The sequence below is a fragment of the Saimiri boliviensis genome, chromosome 8, assembly GCF_048565385.1.
Source record: "Saimiri boliviensis isolate mSaiBol1 chromosome 8, mSaiBol1.pri, whole genome shotgun sequence".
Taxonomy (NCBI): Eukaryota; Metazoa; Chordata; class Mammalia; order Primates; family Cebidae; genus Saimiri; species Saimiri boliviensis.
In genome coordinates, this window is record NC_133456.1 from 4,406,296 (window position 1) to 4,424,405 (window position 18,110).

The following is an 18,110-nucleotide window of genomic DNA, read 5'->3' on the forward strand; positions in this document are numbered from 1 at the left end:
CCAATGATTTAAGAAAACCTCAGACCTCTTAGAATTTTTCTAAGCCTTTGTGAGACATACATAAGTAAGCTTAAGCTGTAAGATGTTTTGCATTTATTTAAAAATAATAGTAAATTTGAAATGCATTTTCCTTGCTATAATTTATAGCTTTTCTTTAATAACTAGAATTTAATGCAGTATGCTCTTCATTAAGGCCTGGGAGGACCGTTTGATTCGAATACAAGAAACAATTGATGAGTGGTTAAAAGTACAAGCTCAATGGCTTTACTTAGAGCCTATCTTTTGTTCTGAGGATATCATGCAACAGATGCCAGAAGAAGGGCGTCAATTTCAGACAGTAGACAGATATTGGAGGGATATCATGAAGTTTTGTGCAAAGGATCCAAAGGTGAAATGTTTGTTTTCTCTCTCACAATAGGTGAACCTTTGTTTTTGGATATTAAAGAAAACATCTGACTTTTTTTTCTGATTACAAAAATTAACCTGTTCATTGTATACAAACTGGAAAGTTCAGACAAATATAAGAAAGCATAAAAGTATTAAAATAAGTTTACTTTTCAATTCATGAGATATACTGCTTGTAACTCATTAGTATACCTAGTGGAGCTGCTTCAGATTTACATCTGATTCACATGACTTCTGCTATACACACTCACTGCTCTCCTCCTCAACAAAATAAATAAATAAATCAAATTAAATGGAGAGAGAACAAGAGAGAGGGAGAGAGAATGAATAGTGCAGGTGACTCACCTGACATTCTGCTAGTGACTCTGTATACTCAGAGAGTGATGGGGAAAAATCTGCTGTTCTCTCACTTGGTCTAAATTCCAATATCTCTCCTAGTAAATGCTGAAAGGCATACTCTATATTTTTCATACACACAGTGCACATATTCCATAGATATGCATCTACTTTTTCATCTGGTGTTCAATTTATGAAATAACAATTTATTCCCATGCTGAATGAAAAGTAGCTGTGCTGGACTCACTGAGAGTCAGTAGTGCACTGAAATTTATGTTTTAAGGATTTTGCTTTACCTGTGGACTTCAGAATCTTTGTGAAACATGATTTCTTATAGATCAAAGGTCAGCAATTTTTTTCTGCTAAGGGCGGTCTAGTAAAATATTTAGACTTTGTCTTACAAATATATACATATTTTAGACTTTGCAAGACAGGTCTTTTTTGCAGCTACTCAATTCTGTTGTCATTGCAGTGAGAAAGGAGTCAGAGATAATATGTAAATGAATGTGTCTGTGCGACAGTAAAACTTTATGGACACGGACATTTTCGTATGTCACAAAATACCCTTCTTTTGATTTTTTTAACCTCTAAAAGTGTAAAAATAGTTTTCAGCTTATAACCCATACAAAAACTGACAGCAGGCTGGGTTTGGCCTGCAGGATGTAGTTGGCCAACTCCTTGCTATACATTGCTGAATTTATGGTTGACAGTAGTAAAAGTAAAAATTAAATCAAGCACCAGCCGAACAGACTTTTCACACAATATTCAAAATAATGTAGGAGAAATGACAATATGGATGACAATCATCACTTGTCATTTTAACTAGTGTCTTTGGATAAGTATTTATAATTCATTGAATTTTAGTTTTTACATTTAAAAAAGATTTCATTGCAAATTTTATAAACCCGACATTTTTTCATAAACCTTTTAACATTAAAACATGTTTAACATATAGTATAGATTGATATGTAAGCCTTGTATCTAGCACGTAAGTGCTGACTTGAATGAATTGTCTCGTTTAGGTTCTTGCTGCCACTTCTTTGACAGGTTTGTTGGAAAAACTGCAGAACTGCAATGAACTTTTGGAGAAAATTATGAAAGGTCTTAATGCATATCTTGAAAAGAAACGTCTTTTCTTCCCTCGGTATGATAGATGATCAATTGCGCTGTAATTAAAAGCATTTCCATATGTGTAATGAATTATAACTAAAGCTTTTGTATTTGTATGTTTTTCCCTAGTTTTTTCTTCTTATCTAATGATGAAATGTTAGAGATTTTATCAGAGACCAAAGATCCACTTAGAGTTCAGCCGCATTTAAAAAAATGCTTCGAGGGCATTGCTAAATTGGAGTTCCTTCCCAATTTGGACATTAAAGCCATGTATAGTTCTGAGGGCGAGCGAGTGGAGTTGATAGCACTCATTTCCACGTCTGCAGCTCGGGGTGCTGTGGAAAAGTGGCTCGTTCAGGTGGAAGATCTAATGCTCCGGAGTATTCACGATGTGATCGCTGCAGCCAGGCTGGTATGTTTCCTAGGATTTGATGTATACTCTATTTTCTGCAAATGCTTTGTTTAAGAGGTTTTGAAAACCAGTAAATTAACATTTAAAGTCGTTACTATTTTAAATCATTTATTTTCTTTACCTGTTTGTTTCTAACATTATATTAACATAACAGTATTACTATGAATTGATAATAGTATGTGATGGTTGTAAAAGAGAAAAGATATTATGAGAGAATAATAAGAGGTATGTAATTTAGAATGGGGGAAGTTCCAGTGATAGGCTATTAGAGGAGGTGATGTTGAAACTGAGACGCAAAGGTTAGGTAGGAATTAGCCAGGTAAAGAGCAAGTGAGAGAGCATCTAGGTATCCTACGTAAAGACCTGGGATCAGAAAGAACTGGGGAGTTGTGAGATCCTGAAAGAAGACAAATGTGTCTGGAGTAGGGTAAGCAAAGTGGAGAGTGAAGTCACATGAGGTTGGAAAGGAAGGCAGTTTTATTTTATTTTATTTTAAATGCAATGGAACACCACCTAAATATTTTAATCATGGGAGAGACATAGTCTGATTTATATTTTTATACCATTATGGTTGTGGTATAAATAAAAGATTAGTGGAGGTGTGAAAACAGGAAGGCAAATTAGGAGACTCAGATTAGTTTAGATGAAAGATGATGTGGGCTGGTTTGTCAGAGATTCAAATTCAAAAAACAAAAATCAAAACCAAAAATAAGGGGAAAAAGATGTAGTCTGGTACTATGCAAATGGCAGAAGATATGGAGCAAAGTAGCATATCAGAAATATATTTTGTAGTTAATTTCAACAGGTCCTGATGATGAATTGATTGTAGAGTACAAGGGTAAGGAGGAGGAGGTCTCAAAAATCACTTTTAGGCTTCTAATTTTATCGTATGGGTGGCATTTGTTCTGGGCAATTACTGGACAAGAAGCAGGTTTGTGAGGCTTAGGGGAAGATCAAGAGTTCGATTTTAGATGTATTAAAATAGAAATGCTATGAGCTAGCCTAGTAAATATGTTTCATAGGCAAACAGTCCTGCACATTAGCACATGGGAAACTGTAGGACAGTTCTCTTCAGACGTGAGTGATAAATACAAGACCTAGTTCACTTACTGCTTTTTACACTGAAACAACTACTTAGAAACTGAAATGAGATGAACAAACATTAAAAAGTATGTAATAAATTTGAAAGATAACACTTGGCACTACGTGTATCTCACTTATGCTAATTCAATTAACCCAATCTTGAATGATAAGCATGTATATTTCTGCCTTTAAGACCGCAAAGGAGCAGTTACATAGTAGAATAGTTTTAACATGCTTTATATTCAGCAACTCACTGTACGTCAGTGTTCTTTTTCTTTCACCAAGAGCCCTATGAAGCTCATCTTCTTGTGGTGGCTATTCTGTTCAGCTTCAGTGTTACTACAGATAAATCTTGACTTTTTCTCCCCTTTTGCTATTTATGATTCAAAACAAACTAAAACACATAGGAAAGAATCACTATTGTCCATGAAAGTATTTCCTTAATCAGTATAGAAATTAACCTTCTACGTACCTAGCAATGGCTCTTAGTCACCACTCATCCTTCTTTAAAGCTAAGGTTGGCTTATCATTTGCATTTATTTATAAATATTGCTAATAAGCATATTGTAATAATACTTATATCCTATTTTAACATTCTTAGATATAAGATGATGTTATTGTATTGAAAATATAGTTTACATTAGCATCAGCTTCAAAATTCATTCTGTAGTTTTCGATTTATAGTTTGGATCTGCTAAAATCATTTACTGTTTAAACAAGCTATTCTAAAAAAGATTAAACCTCTCCCTCCATAAATCCACTTAAATGCATTTTGAATATCAAAGTGTTAGGAAAAAAAAGAGAAAATATACCTTGAATTCAAAACTACAGATTGTTCAATTATACATAATTGAACAAATATATGATTATTAAATTATATACTCTGATCATATAGGTTTTTAGAAAAGCTATGGATAAATAATACAAGGGTGCTATTAGTGCAGTTTTAAACTATATTGTAGTTTAAACTCCTTTTCAATCAAATCTTGGCATCAATATACAGAATCTATTTGACTAGTTTTTTGTTTTGGTTTTTTTTTGAGGCAGAGTCTCACTCTGTGGCCCAGGCTGGAGTGCAGAGGCAGGATCTCCACTCGCTGCAACCTCTGCCTCCTGGGTTCAAGCGATTCTCCTGCCTCAGCCTCTCCAGTAGCTGGGATTACAGGTGCCTGCATCATGCTCAGCTAATTTTATTTGTATTTTTAGTAGAGACAGAGGTTTTACTACGTTGGCCAGGCTGGTCTCAAACTCCTGACCTCAGGTGATCTGCCTGCCTCAGCCTCCTAAAGTGCTGGGATTACAGGTGTGAGCCACTGCACTTGGCCTTGACTAGTTTTTTTAAGTTTACTAAAATTTTTATACTTTATTATGATAGAAGTAATAGGTATTCTATATGGAGAACTTGACAACTCCTCATAGCAAAGGAACATAAAAATCACATAGAAATCAACTTCCAGAAGAATCAACAGTTACATCTGTCCATTATTAACATGTTGGTATTTACCTTTTCATTCTTTTATAAATAAGTATTTCAAAAATACAATAATAATTTATGAAATTTGGGAGGAATCTTTTAAATAGCCATTTAACATTTTTTATGACTGTATGATATTCTAGCCTATGTATGTACCAAATATTGCACTTCTCTATTGCTAGACATTTAGCTATTTTTTCCTCATTCAATCTTTTAAAGTTAGAAATTTATTTTAATTATTCAGGCTTATCCAGAATCTGCAAGAAGAGACTGGGTTCGAGAGTGGCCTGGCCAAGTTGTACTTTGTGTTTCTCAAATGTTCTGGACATCTGAGACACAGGAAGTTATAAGTGATGGGAGAGAGGTAAAGCAAGCATTGTTTGCTTTTAGGCAGTATTCTTCATTTCGGCTTTTTGTTTAAATTTAATTTTATTATTTTTAGAAATGAAATCTTGCTGTGCTGCCCAGACTGGTCTCAAACTTCTGGCCTCAATAAATCTTCCCACCTCAGCCTCCTAAAGTATTAGGATTAGAGGCATGAGTCACTGTGCCTGGCCCCGTTCCATGTTTCTTAGTTAGCTTATCTATTGTTTGCAAAGACAATATGTCTGTCAGTTTCTATATGTAATCTTGAAATTATACTATTCATTGAGAACTTGTTCTTAATATTTTACTGGGCTTAGACAAAGTCGCTCACAAAATTCATCTCTCTCTCTCTCTCTCTCTCTCTGTGTGTGTGTGTGTGTGTGTGTGTGTGTGTGTGTGTGTGTGTATGTTTCTTTCTTTTTTTTTTTTTTTTTTTTAAGAGACAGGGTCAGCTGGGTATGGTGGCTCATGTTTGTAATCCCAGCAGTTTGGGAGGCCGAGGCGGGAGGATCAACTGAGGTCTGAAGTTTGAGACCAGCCTGGCCAATATGGTGAAACTCTGTCTCTACTAAAAATACAAAAAATTAGCTGGGTGTGGTGGTGCATTCCTGTAATCCCGGCTACTCAGGAGGCTGAGGCAGGAGAATCACTTGAACTTGGGAGGCGGAGATTGCAGTGAGCTGAGCTGGTGCTATTGCACTCCACCCTGGGCAACAAGAGCAAACCTCTGTCTCAAAAAAGAAAAAGAAAAAGAAAAAAAGAGAGACAGAGTCTTGCTCTCTTACCCAGGCTAGAGTGCAGTGGCATAATCATAGCTCAGTATAACCTCAAACTCCTGGGCTCAAGCTATCTTCTTACCTCAGCCTCTGAATGGCTAGGACGACACCCACACACCACCACATCTGGCTAATTTTTATAGAGACAAGGGTCTCTCTGCTTTGTCAGGCTGGCCTTGAAATCCTGCCCTCAAACAATCCTCCCACCTTGGGCCAGGCACCATGGCTCACGCCTGTAATCCTAACACTTTGGGAGGTGGAGGCCGGTGGATCAATCACTTGAGGTCAGGAGTTGGAGACCAGCCTGGCCAACATGGTGAAAGCCTGTCTCTGTTACAAATACAAAAAATTAGCCAGATCTACTGGTGCATGCCTGTAGTCCTACTCAGGAGGCTGAGGCAGGAGAATTGCTTGAATCCATAGATTATGAAGTCAGAATTGTTTTATAAAAGACTACATATATAAAATACATGTTTTAAGTATGATATGACATCAATTAGATTGCTTTTTTTATTTTGTAGGGATTAAAGAAGTACTATAAGGAACTTCAGAACCAACTGAATGATATTGTAGAGCTGGTAAGAGGAAAACTGTCTAAGCAGACCAGGACCACTCTGGGGGCTTTGGTTACTATTGATGTCCATGCTAGAGATGTGGTTATGGACATGATTGAAATGGGTATGTGACTTTTTCTTTATTTTTAAAGATAAAATGTTGATAGTATCTGGAAACAAAGACTTGTACTATATGTATTTTTGTTTATTTTTAAAGATAAAATGTTGATAGTATCTGGAAACAAAGACTTGTACTATATGTATTTTTCTTTATTTTTAAAGATAAAATGTTGATAGTATCTGGAAACAAAGACTTGTACTATATGTATTTTTCTCTCAACAGAATTTGTTTAACACAATCTTTTTTATAAGTTGGCAAACATGAATTATTTTAATATTTGCTGTTATAAAAGATAAAATACTTATGTTTCAAATTATTTCCATTTAAGGATCATGCATCTTACTTTATTCTTTCTAGGTGTCTCACATGATACAGATTTCCAGTGGCTTGCTCAGCTCCGGTATTACTGGGAAAATGAGAACGTCCGAGTTCGTATCATTAATTGCAATGTAAAATATGCTTATGAATATCTTGGTAACTCACCTCGACTTGTCATTACTCCTTTAACTGACAGGTGTTACAGAACATTGGTATGCATTTAAATTATCTTAATTCATGCATTAACAATAACTTTATGCTGTAGCATTATCTTTTCTCACTTATTGTCTTACCTGTAATAGTTGAATACAATTATCTCTTTCTAATCCCAAATTCTCTTTATGCAAAATTATAATAATGAATATTTACTTCTGGGTGCTTTTGTAGCATACAAGAGTATTTAAATTTAATTGTTTGAAAGTTGTGAGTCACTCCCATTGGGAGTTTCAAAATTAGAAACTCCCATAATTAGAAATATTGGGAGTTTCATGATTAGAAAAAGGACAGTATTGACAATATAATGACAAAACTGAAGCTTTGGAAGATGGTATCAATTTTTGCAGTGGAATCTTGGGAGAGATAACAGGAAGATGAGAAAAGTAAATTTGGGCCTTAGGACACGAAATTAGTGCTGTTGAATAGGATGGAGAGATGAAATGTAGGGGGATGGCGCTGAGATCTGTGCTTGATTGGGAGCTGTGGGAGACAGAGCTGTAACTATAAAAACCCTGGGAATGTGGTTGCTGGATAAAATACAGGGTTCCCAGGTAAATTTGAATTTCAGGCAAACAACAAATAATTTTTTAGTATAAGTAAATACATCCCAAATATTGCATGGGACATACTTACACTAATAAATTATTCATTGTCTATCTGAATGTTAGCAGTGGAAATTACCCAGGTCACATGGCACCAAAATATATGTTACCAGTGGAACATTTCTGTATCGGTATGAGTCTGCAGTAACCTCAATTCTTTTTTTTTGTTTTTTTTTTTGGTTTGTTTTTTGTGTACGTGTGTGTGTGTTTTGAGACGGAGTTTTGCTCTTGTTGCCCAGGGTGGAGTGTAATGCTATGATCTTGGCTCACTGGAACCTCTGCCTCCCAGGTTCAAGCAATTTTCCTGCCTCAGCCTCCCGAGTAGCTGGGATTACAGGCATGCGCCACCATACCCAGCTAATTTTGCATTTTTAGTAGAGGTGGGGTTTCTTCATGTTGATCAGGCTGGTTGCAAACTCCAGACCTCAGGTGCTTCCGCCTCGGCCTCCCAAAGTGCTGGGATTACAGGTGTGAGCCATCCCACCTGGCTGTAACCTCAATTCTTACCTCCTCAGAAGAAAGAATTCTACTGAGGGGCACGAGGCAGGAAAGATTGAGCAGGTTTTAGAGCAGGAGTGAAAGTTCATTAAGAAGCATTAGAGCAGGAAAGAAAAGAAGTAAAGATGAGGAGGCCCAAGTGGGTGACTTGAGAGATCAAGTACGCGGCTTGACCTTTCGACTTGGGGTTTTATACCTTGGCATACTTCCTGGGTCTGACATTACTTCTCCCCACTCACCCAACTCCTGAGATCTTATGGGGAAGCTGCTTATCATCAGTTTCAGGTGTTTTCTATCTGTTAGGAGCCGGCATATCCCTGACACCAGCTGTGACCAATTATTACTTTAGCGCAACAGTTAAAAACCCCTGACCATCACCTGATGGTTGCCCAACATTCCTTGTGTGTGTGGGGTGGGGAGTGCTCTCTGGCCCTCCTGGTACCTGACTAGCCACCCACTGTAACAAAATTTTTATTTTTTTTTCTGAGACAGAGTCTTACTGTGTTGCCCAGGCTGGAATGCAGTGACACCATCATGGCTCACTGCAACCTCTGCCTCCCGGTCCCAAGTAGCTGGAACTACAGATGCCACCGCACCCAGCTAATTTTTGTGTTTTTTTTAAGTAGGCATGTTGCTTGCCCAGGCTGGTCTCAGACACCTAGGCTCAAGCCATCTGCCTGCCTCAGCCTTCTTAAGTGCTGGAATTGCAGATGTGAGCCAGTGTGCCTGGCTGTTTATCTGAAATTTAAATTTAGCTGGGCATTTGCTAAGTCCGGCAACCCTACCTATGGGAATTGAGAAGGAGCATCAAGAAGTATAGCTCTACCTGTGCTGAGTAAGTGAAATTAACATGTCATTGAATAAGTTTAAAGCAGAAATGAAGGGCGATTCTTGTGCAAATGATTTATTAGGAAATGTTCTTAGTAAAAACCTGTAGGGAAGGATGGGACGGGAAAAAGCGAAGCAAAGATGTGGTTTCAACAGACCTACGGTTGTAGCCTGATCTCACAGGGCGTTTTGAAGCATGAATGGCATGAGTTATTCCATTTCAAAGCAGTGGGGTCTGGCTTTTGTACCCATTTATTGTCGTCGTTGACTAAGGGTCATCTCTGGGGCAGGGACATGAGCAAGCTTTCAGGCATTTTCTTGCTGATAAGGAGAAAAGAGCAGCTGTGAACTGTTTGCAACTTAGAAAATGGAGGTTGAATCCAATGGCTGGCTAAAGGGGCTTTGGGTGGGGCAACAATGGGTCTAAGAGAAAATATTTCACGAAATCCTTTATTTTTCTCGGTAGCTGCCTGTGGGCAGGGACTATGTCTGTCTTGTACTTTAGTGCTGAACAAAAACACAGTTATCCCTAAATATTTGTTGAGCAGATGAATCTCAAGATAGGATGTCACATCTGTTACCTCAGTGAAGTCAGAAGCTGTGATATGCTTGTAAGATAGGGGCTAACAACTTTGACTTGTAAAAATCAATCACATTCAACACTTTTTTCTTTTTTAAATTGAGATAGTCTCACTCCGTTACCCAGGCTGGAGTGCGGTGGTGTGATCTTGGCTCACTGCAACCTCCGCCTCCCAGGTTCAAGCAATTCTCCTGCATCAGCCTCCCAAGTACGTACGGGTGGTAAGTCGATCAATACCTGTACAACTTACGACCAGTCGACTTTATGACCACAATCGCTAGCCATGACTGCTGCGCGTCTGGCAGCGCAAACGTTGCCCAGCTGGGCGTACGACAGTGAGGACCAGCTTCCAGCAGCACTACCATCTCCGCGTGCACCATTTTCAGCTGTTATCCCAGACTCGGTACAGCAAACTCAACTTACGACCAACTCGTGTTACGACTGGTCTGTCGGACCCAATCGTGGTCGTAAGTCGAGCACCAGTAGCTGGGACTACAGGCATATGCCACCATACCTGGCTGATTTTTGTACTTTTAGTAGAGACGGGGTTTAACCATGTTGGCCAGGTTGGTCTTGATCTCCTGGTCTCAAGTGATCCACCTGATTAGGCCTCCCAAAATGCTGGGATTACAGGTGTAGGCGACTGCTCCCTGCAGGGATCATATTAAACACTTGAATAACTAGACACTGAGAAAACAGTCTCCTAGTATATTCCTAATGAAGGGAACATGTTTGTGAACATTTTCTTAACATTGAAAAGAAGGGGAGAAGGAAGAGCCTGAGGTTTTCAGCAATCAAGTTAATGGACATTAACTATAGAGCATCCATTATAAATTTAAAATAGGTTGGTCAGGTGTGGTGGCTCACACCTCTAATCCCAGCACTTTGGGAGACTGAGTTTGGAGGATTGCATGAGCTCAGGAGTTCGAGACCAGCTTGGGCAATATAGTGATACCTCGTCTCTACTAAAAATAATTTAAAAAAAATTAACTGATTGTGGTGGCATACACCTGTAGTCCTAGCTACTCGGGAGGCTGAAGTGGGAGGATTGCTTGAGCCCAGGAGGCAAAGGTGCAGCTAGTTGAGATAACACCACTGTCCTCCAGCCTGGGCAACAGAGCGAGCCCCTGTCTCAAAAAATAAAATGAGCGAAATATCACTGATACTGCATTTTTTTATACCAGCTGTCTCTCTTGCGTTTTTAAAATAAAGTAAAAATATTTTGTGGTTTATTTTTTTAAATAGACCTTTTTTTGAGCAATTTTAGGTTCATAACAAAATTAAGAGCAAAGTACAGGGTTCTCTTGTTCCCCCTTCTCCCCTTAAACGCACAGCCTTTATCACTTAGCCCAACTTTTTCTAAAAGAAGTTAAATTTGAAACTCCCATGAAATGGACTCCATAGTTAGAGAGAGCTGACTGAATGTATGTAATTAAGTATAATACAAGGTAGAAAGTGATACTACTGGTAAGAGAAGTGTTAAACATGCACTCTGAATGAAGAGACCCCCTAAACCCAGGCTTTATGTGAGCAGTATGGCTGTTTATTCACTCGGGTGCAGGTGGGCTGAGTTCAAAAAGAGTCACCAGAGGGTGATGGGATAGGAGTTGGTTTTACAGGTTTGGGGTAGGCAGTGGAAAGTTACAGAAGTTACAGTTCAGAGCGGTTTTTGCAAGCTGGGAGGGGGTCTTGAGTCTGGAGTCACAAGGTTGACCAAGGTCAGTTGCAAAGTCCAATTGCCTTTTCAGCTGAGGTGGGAATAAGAAGAAATAGAAGAATGTCTCAAGTTAATTAGGCCCCACAGGGGTTGATCATTCTTCCCTTTTTCGTGGTCTTCCAGTTACTTCAGACTTTCTAGTTCCAGGAACTCGCCTGGAGTGTACGTGCAGGTCACAGAGGTCACCATGGCATAGTCCGTGGTGCAGTCAGTCAGCCTAAAAGACCTTACATTCCTGTCTTTTATATCAGTAATATAAAGGAAAAAGAAATGTAGAGTGGAGGGCAATGGAATATTAGGAAGGCCGGCACAGAAGGGTGATGGGGCGATGTTTCTCAGGGCTTGTTCAAGTGGGATTGGGGGTGGCGCAGAAACCTAAAAATGGGAAAGAAATTAGGCTGCTGGGAGATCTCGGGGGCAAAGGGTGATATTGTGGGATTGTTAGAAGGAACATCTGTTGTATTGACTGATTTGTTATCACCTGTATATGATTTTGTAGGAATTGAGAGATTAATTGGGAAACACAGGGTCCAAATAAGGAGAAAGATAGGTACCAGAGGAGTGAGGATTGGAAGAAGCCATGACACCCAGTTAGAGAGTGTCCAGCCAGTCCAGCCCGATCCAGAATAACCATTTGCGTGATTAGCAAGCTTTGGGCTCCGTGTTCTAATTTATTGATGGCATCATATGCAAGGTCAGACTGGTTTACATAAAAATAACATTCTTCATTTAGGAACAGGCAAAGACCTCCTTTTTCAGCAGCCGGTAAATCAAGACCTCTGTGGTTTTGGAGGACGACTTCAGCTAGGGAATTCACTCGAGTTTGAAGAAGGAATAGTGATTGAGTTAATTCTGCAATGCTAGCAGAGAAACCATTAAGAGAGGCTACGGAAGGTGATGATTGAAGTGGTAAGGTCTGCTACACCTGTGCCCAGTGCAGTAGTAATTCCTAACCCTACAAGTAAGGGGATCCATGGAATGACCTGCTTGTGTCATGTCAGGACCACAAGGGCAACAGGGAGGCAAACTGAATTTTGAGAGTAAGAAAAACTAGGGTACAAGTGCCTGATCCAGTTGGTAGGAAGGCAGATGTAAGAAGAACCACAGAAGGGGAAAAAGGTCCTTGGCTTAGACAGAACTGGAAGTATAAACTGAAACGGTCAGAAAGTGTTGTGAGGGGGCTGGGGCTTTGGACCCAAATGCCAAGGGAACCAGCAAGGGCTGTGGTGGTTAAAGGTTGTAGTGGGGTTTGGTAGGGTTACTGTGTGGAGGGAGAGCTTTTGTTTTCATGGTGTATGAGGAGGTGTGTGGTATCTATAAGTAACCACTCACTTTCATTAACAAATTGGGTGTGAGAGACCAGAAAAGGGGTCTGGAGGAGAGTCTGAGGAGCAAGGGGAGCGCAGCCAATGGTAGAGTCAGAGGCGGGGTAAATGCCTACCTAGGCAGAACCTGCTATTGACATTTTTTAAGGCTGCTAGTAATAAGGGAGGGCTTTTCTGTAATGTGCAGTTCGTATGCTCCTATTTTTTGGTTAACGTGGGTAGCAGGGCTCTTGAAGTGAAGTGTGAAGGAACACAAAGAGGGCGGGAGATTTCCTAGGGGGATTCCAGTGGGTAATTGTCAGGAAATACCTAAGGGAGAAGCAATAGGAATAGTTGTTTTTGTAGTTAGCAGTCTGAGGTCGGGGGGGGGGTGTTGAGTTGACATAGGGGGAAAGATTACTTAGGTGAGTAGAAGAGCAGCAGCCTATTGGGATGAGATACCTGGGGTGTGTCTGTCGACTGTCTAGGAGGTAGAGGAGTTCTGGGGGTACAGGTGGGGGTGTTGAAGGAAGTCTGGAGATAGAGAGAAATGGGAGAGTTTGTCCAGTTGGTCAGTAGGGTGGGAACAACTGTGTAGTGGGATGGGGAGAGGGAAGAGCATAGCCAGCAATCTAAGGAAGGGTTCGAGTTTGCTAGGATAGAGTGGGTTAGGTTTATGGTATGTTGGAGGTAATCAGGGAGAGATAGTGGGTAGCAGGAGAAAGGGAGCGAGATTAAGAGTGAGTGTAGGGCCGGGCGCGCTGGCTCACGCCTGTAGTCCCAGCACTTTGGGAGGCCGAGGTGGGTGGATCACAAGGTCAAGAGATCGAGACCATCTTGGTCAACATGGTGAAACCCCGTCTCTACTATAAATACAAAAAATTAGCTGGGCATGGTGGCATTGCCTGTAATCCCAGCTACTCAGGAGGCTGAGGCAGGAGAATTGCCTGAACCCAGGAGGCGGAGGTTGCGGTGAGCCAAGATCGTGCCATTGCACTCCAGCCTGGGTAACAAGAGCGAAACTCCGTCTCAAAAAAAAAAAAAAAAAAAAAAAAAAAAAAAAAGAGAGTGAGTGTAAAAGAAAAGGACTTCATCGCGGTGGAAGAACTGGAGAGTTCCTTGCCGCTGAAGATCATCTAACCACTCTAAGAGAGTTGAGGGTGGCAGCCTGGGGATAAAACCACGAAATATCGGCCATAATTGCTGGAAGAAAAAAAGTAAACTGGCAGTGTAAACAAAAACAGGGCATTTAAGTTTCCTCGGAAATTCGAGTTAGCTTTAGAGAGGTTGGGGAGAGTACCTGCGACTTCCAAGAGGAGGTGGAGGAGTCAGGCTGGCTATCTGATGGGCACAGCTTCACCCTGGAGTGGTGAACCCACTGGGGAGGGTCTTGCAGGTGGACAGTGATTGGGGTGCTGTAGATTACCAGAAAGGGTCCTGTCCACCGAGGTTGTAGAGACCAGGGGGCCAGGCTCTTTATCAGAACTGACTGTCCGGCTAGGGTATCTTCACATGGCTGGATATCTGGAGTAGGTAAGAGAAGTTTAGCAGCCTGGCAAATTTCATGTCTGGCCTGCTGGAGGATTGGAAGGTAGTCACAGAGAGGGCTGATGTCTGGAATAAGGTTGGGCCCAAGCAGGAAGGTGTGGCCATTTAGGAGTTCAAAGGGGCTGTACCATGTGGGTTCTGGAGGAGTGGCCAGAATTCTGAGATGAATAAGGGGTAGGAGAACTGTCCAGTCTTTCTTAAGTTAGTGGCTGAGTTTGGTGAGATGTGTTTTTATAAGGCCATTAGTTCTTTTGGCTTTTCCTGAGGACTGAGGATGGTATGGGATGTGGAGATTCCACTGGATGCCCAGGGCCTGTGAGATGCTTGGATGATCTGGCTAATAAAGGCCAGTCCACTGTCTGACTGTATGGAAGTAGGGAGGTATGTAAGTAGGGAGATCAAAGCAGGGAATTATGTCTGACAGAAGGGAAGAAAAGGCTTCCACCCATCCTGTGAAAGTGTCAACCCAGACCAGGAAGTATTTGAACTTTCTGACACAGGGCATATGAGTAGTCTGCTAGTCCTGGGCAGGGGTGAACCCTCGAGCCTCATGTGTAGGAAAAGGAGGGGACCTTACGGAGTAGTAGATTGGCAGGTGGAACATTGAGAAGTGATTGCCTTGAGGATGGACTTCCACGATGGAAAGGAAATGGGGGGTTCTAAAAGATAAGCTAGTGGCTTGTACCATACATGAAAGTGGTCGTGAAAGGACCAGAGAATACGAGCTTTCGAGGCAGGGAGGAGGAATTTTCCATGATCTAAGAACCACTTGCCTTGAGTAGGAAGTGATTGATACGTTAAGGTTTTGATGGGAGGGTAGGTAGGAGTGACAGATGAGAAGGAGAAATACTGACCATGAAGGGCAGGTATTGGAGTGTTACCTGCTCTTTAGCTGTTTCATCAGCATAAGCATTTCCTTGAGTAATGGGATTTTCTGGTTTTTGGTGTCCCTGGCAGTGAATGACTCCAGCCTTGGCTAGAAGTAAAGCAGCTTTAAGAAAGGTTTTTTTTTTTTTTTTTTTTTTTTTATCAGGGGGGACATTGTTAATAATGGAGGACCCTTGTGTAGTGAGAAATCCTTTTTCTGCCCATAAAACAAGGATGTGGAAGGCATGTTTAGAATCGGCATAGATACTGACATGCAATCCTTCTGCAAGTGTGAGGGCATGGATTAAAGCAATAAGCTCAGCTTGTTGAGATGTGGTAGAAGGGGGAAGCATAGCAGCTTCAGTAACAGATGTGACAGACACTATTGCATAACCTGCTTTTGCTGGTGATGACCAGTTGGGCTTTGAGGAGCTGCCATGAATAAACCTTAGTGTGGTCTGAGTCCGGAATAGGAAAGAGAGGAAGATGAGGAGCCGGGCGCGGTGGCTCAAGCCTGTAATCCCAGCGTTTTGGGAGGCCGAGGCGGGTGGATCATGAGGTCAAGAGATCGAGATGATCCTGGTCAACATGGTGAAACCTCATCTCTACTAAAAATACAAAACATTAGCTGGGCATGGTGGCACGTGCCTGTCATCCCAGCTACTCAGGAGGCTGAGGCAGGAGAATTGCCTGAACCCAGGAGGCGGAGGTTGCGGTGAGCCAAGATCGTGCCATTGCACTCCAGCCTGGGTAACAAGTTTTGAAACTCCGTCTCAAAAAAAAAAAAAAGAGAGGAAGATGAGGAAATGGGGAGGATGCCATATGGTTTAGGGAGACACAGTCATGGGGTTCAGGGTTTGTGTCAGGTATTAAGTGAGGCCAGGTTGAAATCTGGACCAGAGGCAATGGTAATTGTGGGGGTTTCAATGAATAATGAGTAGAGTTGGGGGGTGGGCAGAAAGTATGTGTGCCAAGTGTGAGGAGGAAATCAGATTTTGAAAGCTATGAGAACTGTAGAGGGTAAGCGGAGCATAGGGGATTCCAGGAGTAAAACAGCGGTGGCTGCCACGGGATGCAGACACGTTGGCCAGCCTAGAACTGTAAGATCAAGTTGTTCAGACAGAAAGGCTATGGGTCGTTGGCCTGGTTCTTGTGTAAGAACTCCAACTGCGAAGCCTTTCACTTCTGCTATGTGTAAAGAGAAGGCTTGGGAGGAGCTGGGAAGCACCAGTGTAGGAGCTGTTTCTAGGGCTTTTTTTTTTCTTCAGAGAATGAAAAGAATGAGGGAAGAATGTAGGGTCTATGGGGTTAGCTAAGTCTCCTTTTGAAAGCTTAGAAAGCTTGGAGTGGTTTTGCCAGTAAGGCAAAGCCTGGTATCCAGAAGCGGAAGTATCCTACCACGCCTAGGAAGGAGAGAAGCTGCTGTTTAATAGGAGTTGTGGTCTGGAAGGTCAACCAGACAAGGTCAGGAAGGAAAGTGTGTGTGTTCTGCTGAAGGATTATGCCAAGATAGGTGATGGATGGGGAAGAAATTTGGGCTTTGGAAGGGGATACTGGATACCCCTTTGAGTATAGTTGCTGAAGAAGCAGGAGAGTATCTTGCTGGGAAAATTTGTAAGAGGGACTGCAAAGAAGAAGGTTGTCCACGTATTGAATAAGGTGAGAAGCAGATGGACAGAAGGAAAGTAGATCCGGAGAAAGGGCTTGGATAAAGTAGTGAGGGCTATTTCTGAAGCCTTGGGCAGAACGGTCCAGGTAAGTTGCTGAGACTGGTGGGTGTCAGGGTCAGTCCAGGTGAAGGTGAAAAGAGGCTGAGAGGAGGGTTGTAAAGGGATGGTGAAAAAGGCATGTTTGAGATCAAGAACAGAGTATTGAGTTGTAGAAGAGGGTATCAAGGATAGGAGGGTATAAGGATTTGGTACAACAGGATGGATGGGAAGTACAATCTGATTGAGGTGAAGGTCTTGGACTAGCCTGTAGGATTTGTCTGGTTTCTGGACAGGTAGGATAGGGAGTTGTAAGGAGAATTTGTAGGCTTTAAAATGCCATCTTGTAATAGATGGGTGCTAACAGGCTTTAGTCTCTTTAAAGCCTGTTGTGGGATGGGGTACTGGCATTGAGCAGGGTAAGTGTGATTAGGTTTTAATGATGGGAAGGGGCGAATGATCTGTTGCTAAGGAAGGAGTAGAGGTGTCCCATACACGTGGGTTGAGGTAGGGAGATGTGAGAGGAGGTTGTGAGGGAGGCTTTGAATCAGGCAAAAGGACAGCTGTGAGATGTGGCTGTAGTCCAGGAATAGTCAGAGAGGCAGATTATTTAGTTAAAATGTTTCGGTCTAGTAGGGGAACTGGACAGGTAGGAATAACTAAGAAGGAGTGTATAAAAGAATGCTTTCCAATTTGGCACCAGAGTTGGGGAGTTTTAAGAGGTTTAGAGGCTTGGCTGTCAATACCCACAACAGTTAAGGGGCAAGGGGAAGGGGCCCTTTAAAAGAAGGCAGTGTGGAGTGGGTAGCCCCCTATCAGTCAAGAAGGGGACAGACATACCCTCCACTGTAAGAGTTACTCGAATCTTGGCGTGATGGTGCAGGGGACTTCCAAGTTGATCAGGCAGCCTCAGTCTTCTGCCACTAAGCTGAGGAGATCAGGGAAAGAGTTAGCCTAAGGGATAATGGGGTTGGGCTCCTAGAGCCTTAAGGACAGCAGTTTGAGTCTGGCAGTCCGACTTCCAGGGGCGTCCCGCACAGATGGGACACAACTTAGGAGGAATCCAGGGCTGCTGGCATTCCTTGGCCCAGTGGCCGGGTTCTCTGCATTTGAAGCAAGGCTTTGTGGGAGGAGGTCCTGAAGAGAAGCCTGAACACTGTGGGTTTGGTTGTCTGAAACTTCTGCCAACTGAAGGAGTGGCTGTGGTCTGTCTTACAGCGAAGGCAAGCATTTTTAATTCTGAAATATGTTGCCACTTGGCAGCTTCTCCTTGGTTATTAAACACCTTA

At 41.7% G+C, this 18,110-nt stretch overlaps 1 protein-coding gene across 5 annotated transcripts in view; it reads left to right on the forward strand.

Annotated features, from left to right (window-relative positions):
* Nucleotides 1-18,110, forward strand: part of DNAH12 (dynein axonemal heavy chain 12) — a 260,536-nt gene that overhangs the window by 103,156 nt on the left and 139,270 nt on the right. For all 5 annotated transcript variants that reach the window (XM_074403604.1, XM_074403603.1, XM_074403607.1 and 2 more), the window contains exons 20-25: nt 194-388; nt 1,764-1,885; nt 1,981-2,263; nt 5,065-5,184; nt 6,484-6,640; nt 6,995-7,167. In XM_074403604.1, the coding sequence (XP_074259705.1) occupies nt 194-388; nt 1,764-1,885; nt 1,981-2,263; nt 5,065-5,184; nt 6,484-6,640; nt 6,995-7,167 (1,050 nt within the window). The remainder of the gene's footprint in view (nt 1-193; nt 389-1,763; nt 1,886-1,980; nt 2,264-5,064; nt 5,185-6,483; nt 6,641-6,994; nt 7,168-18,110) is intronic.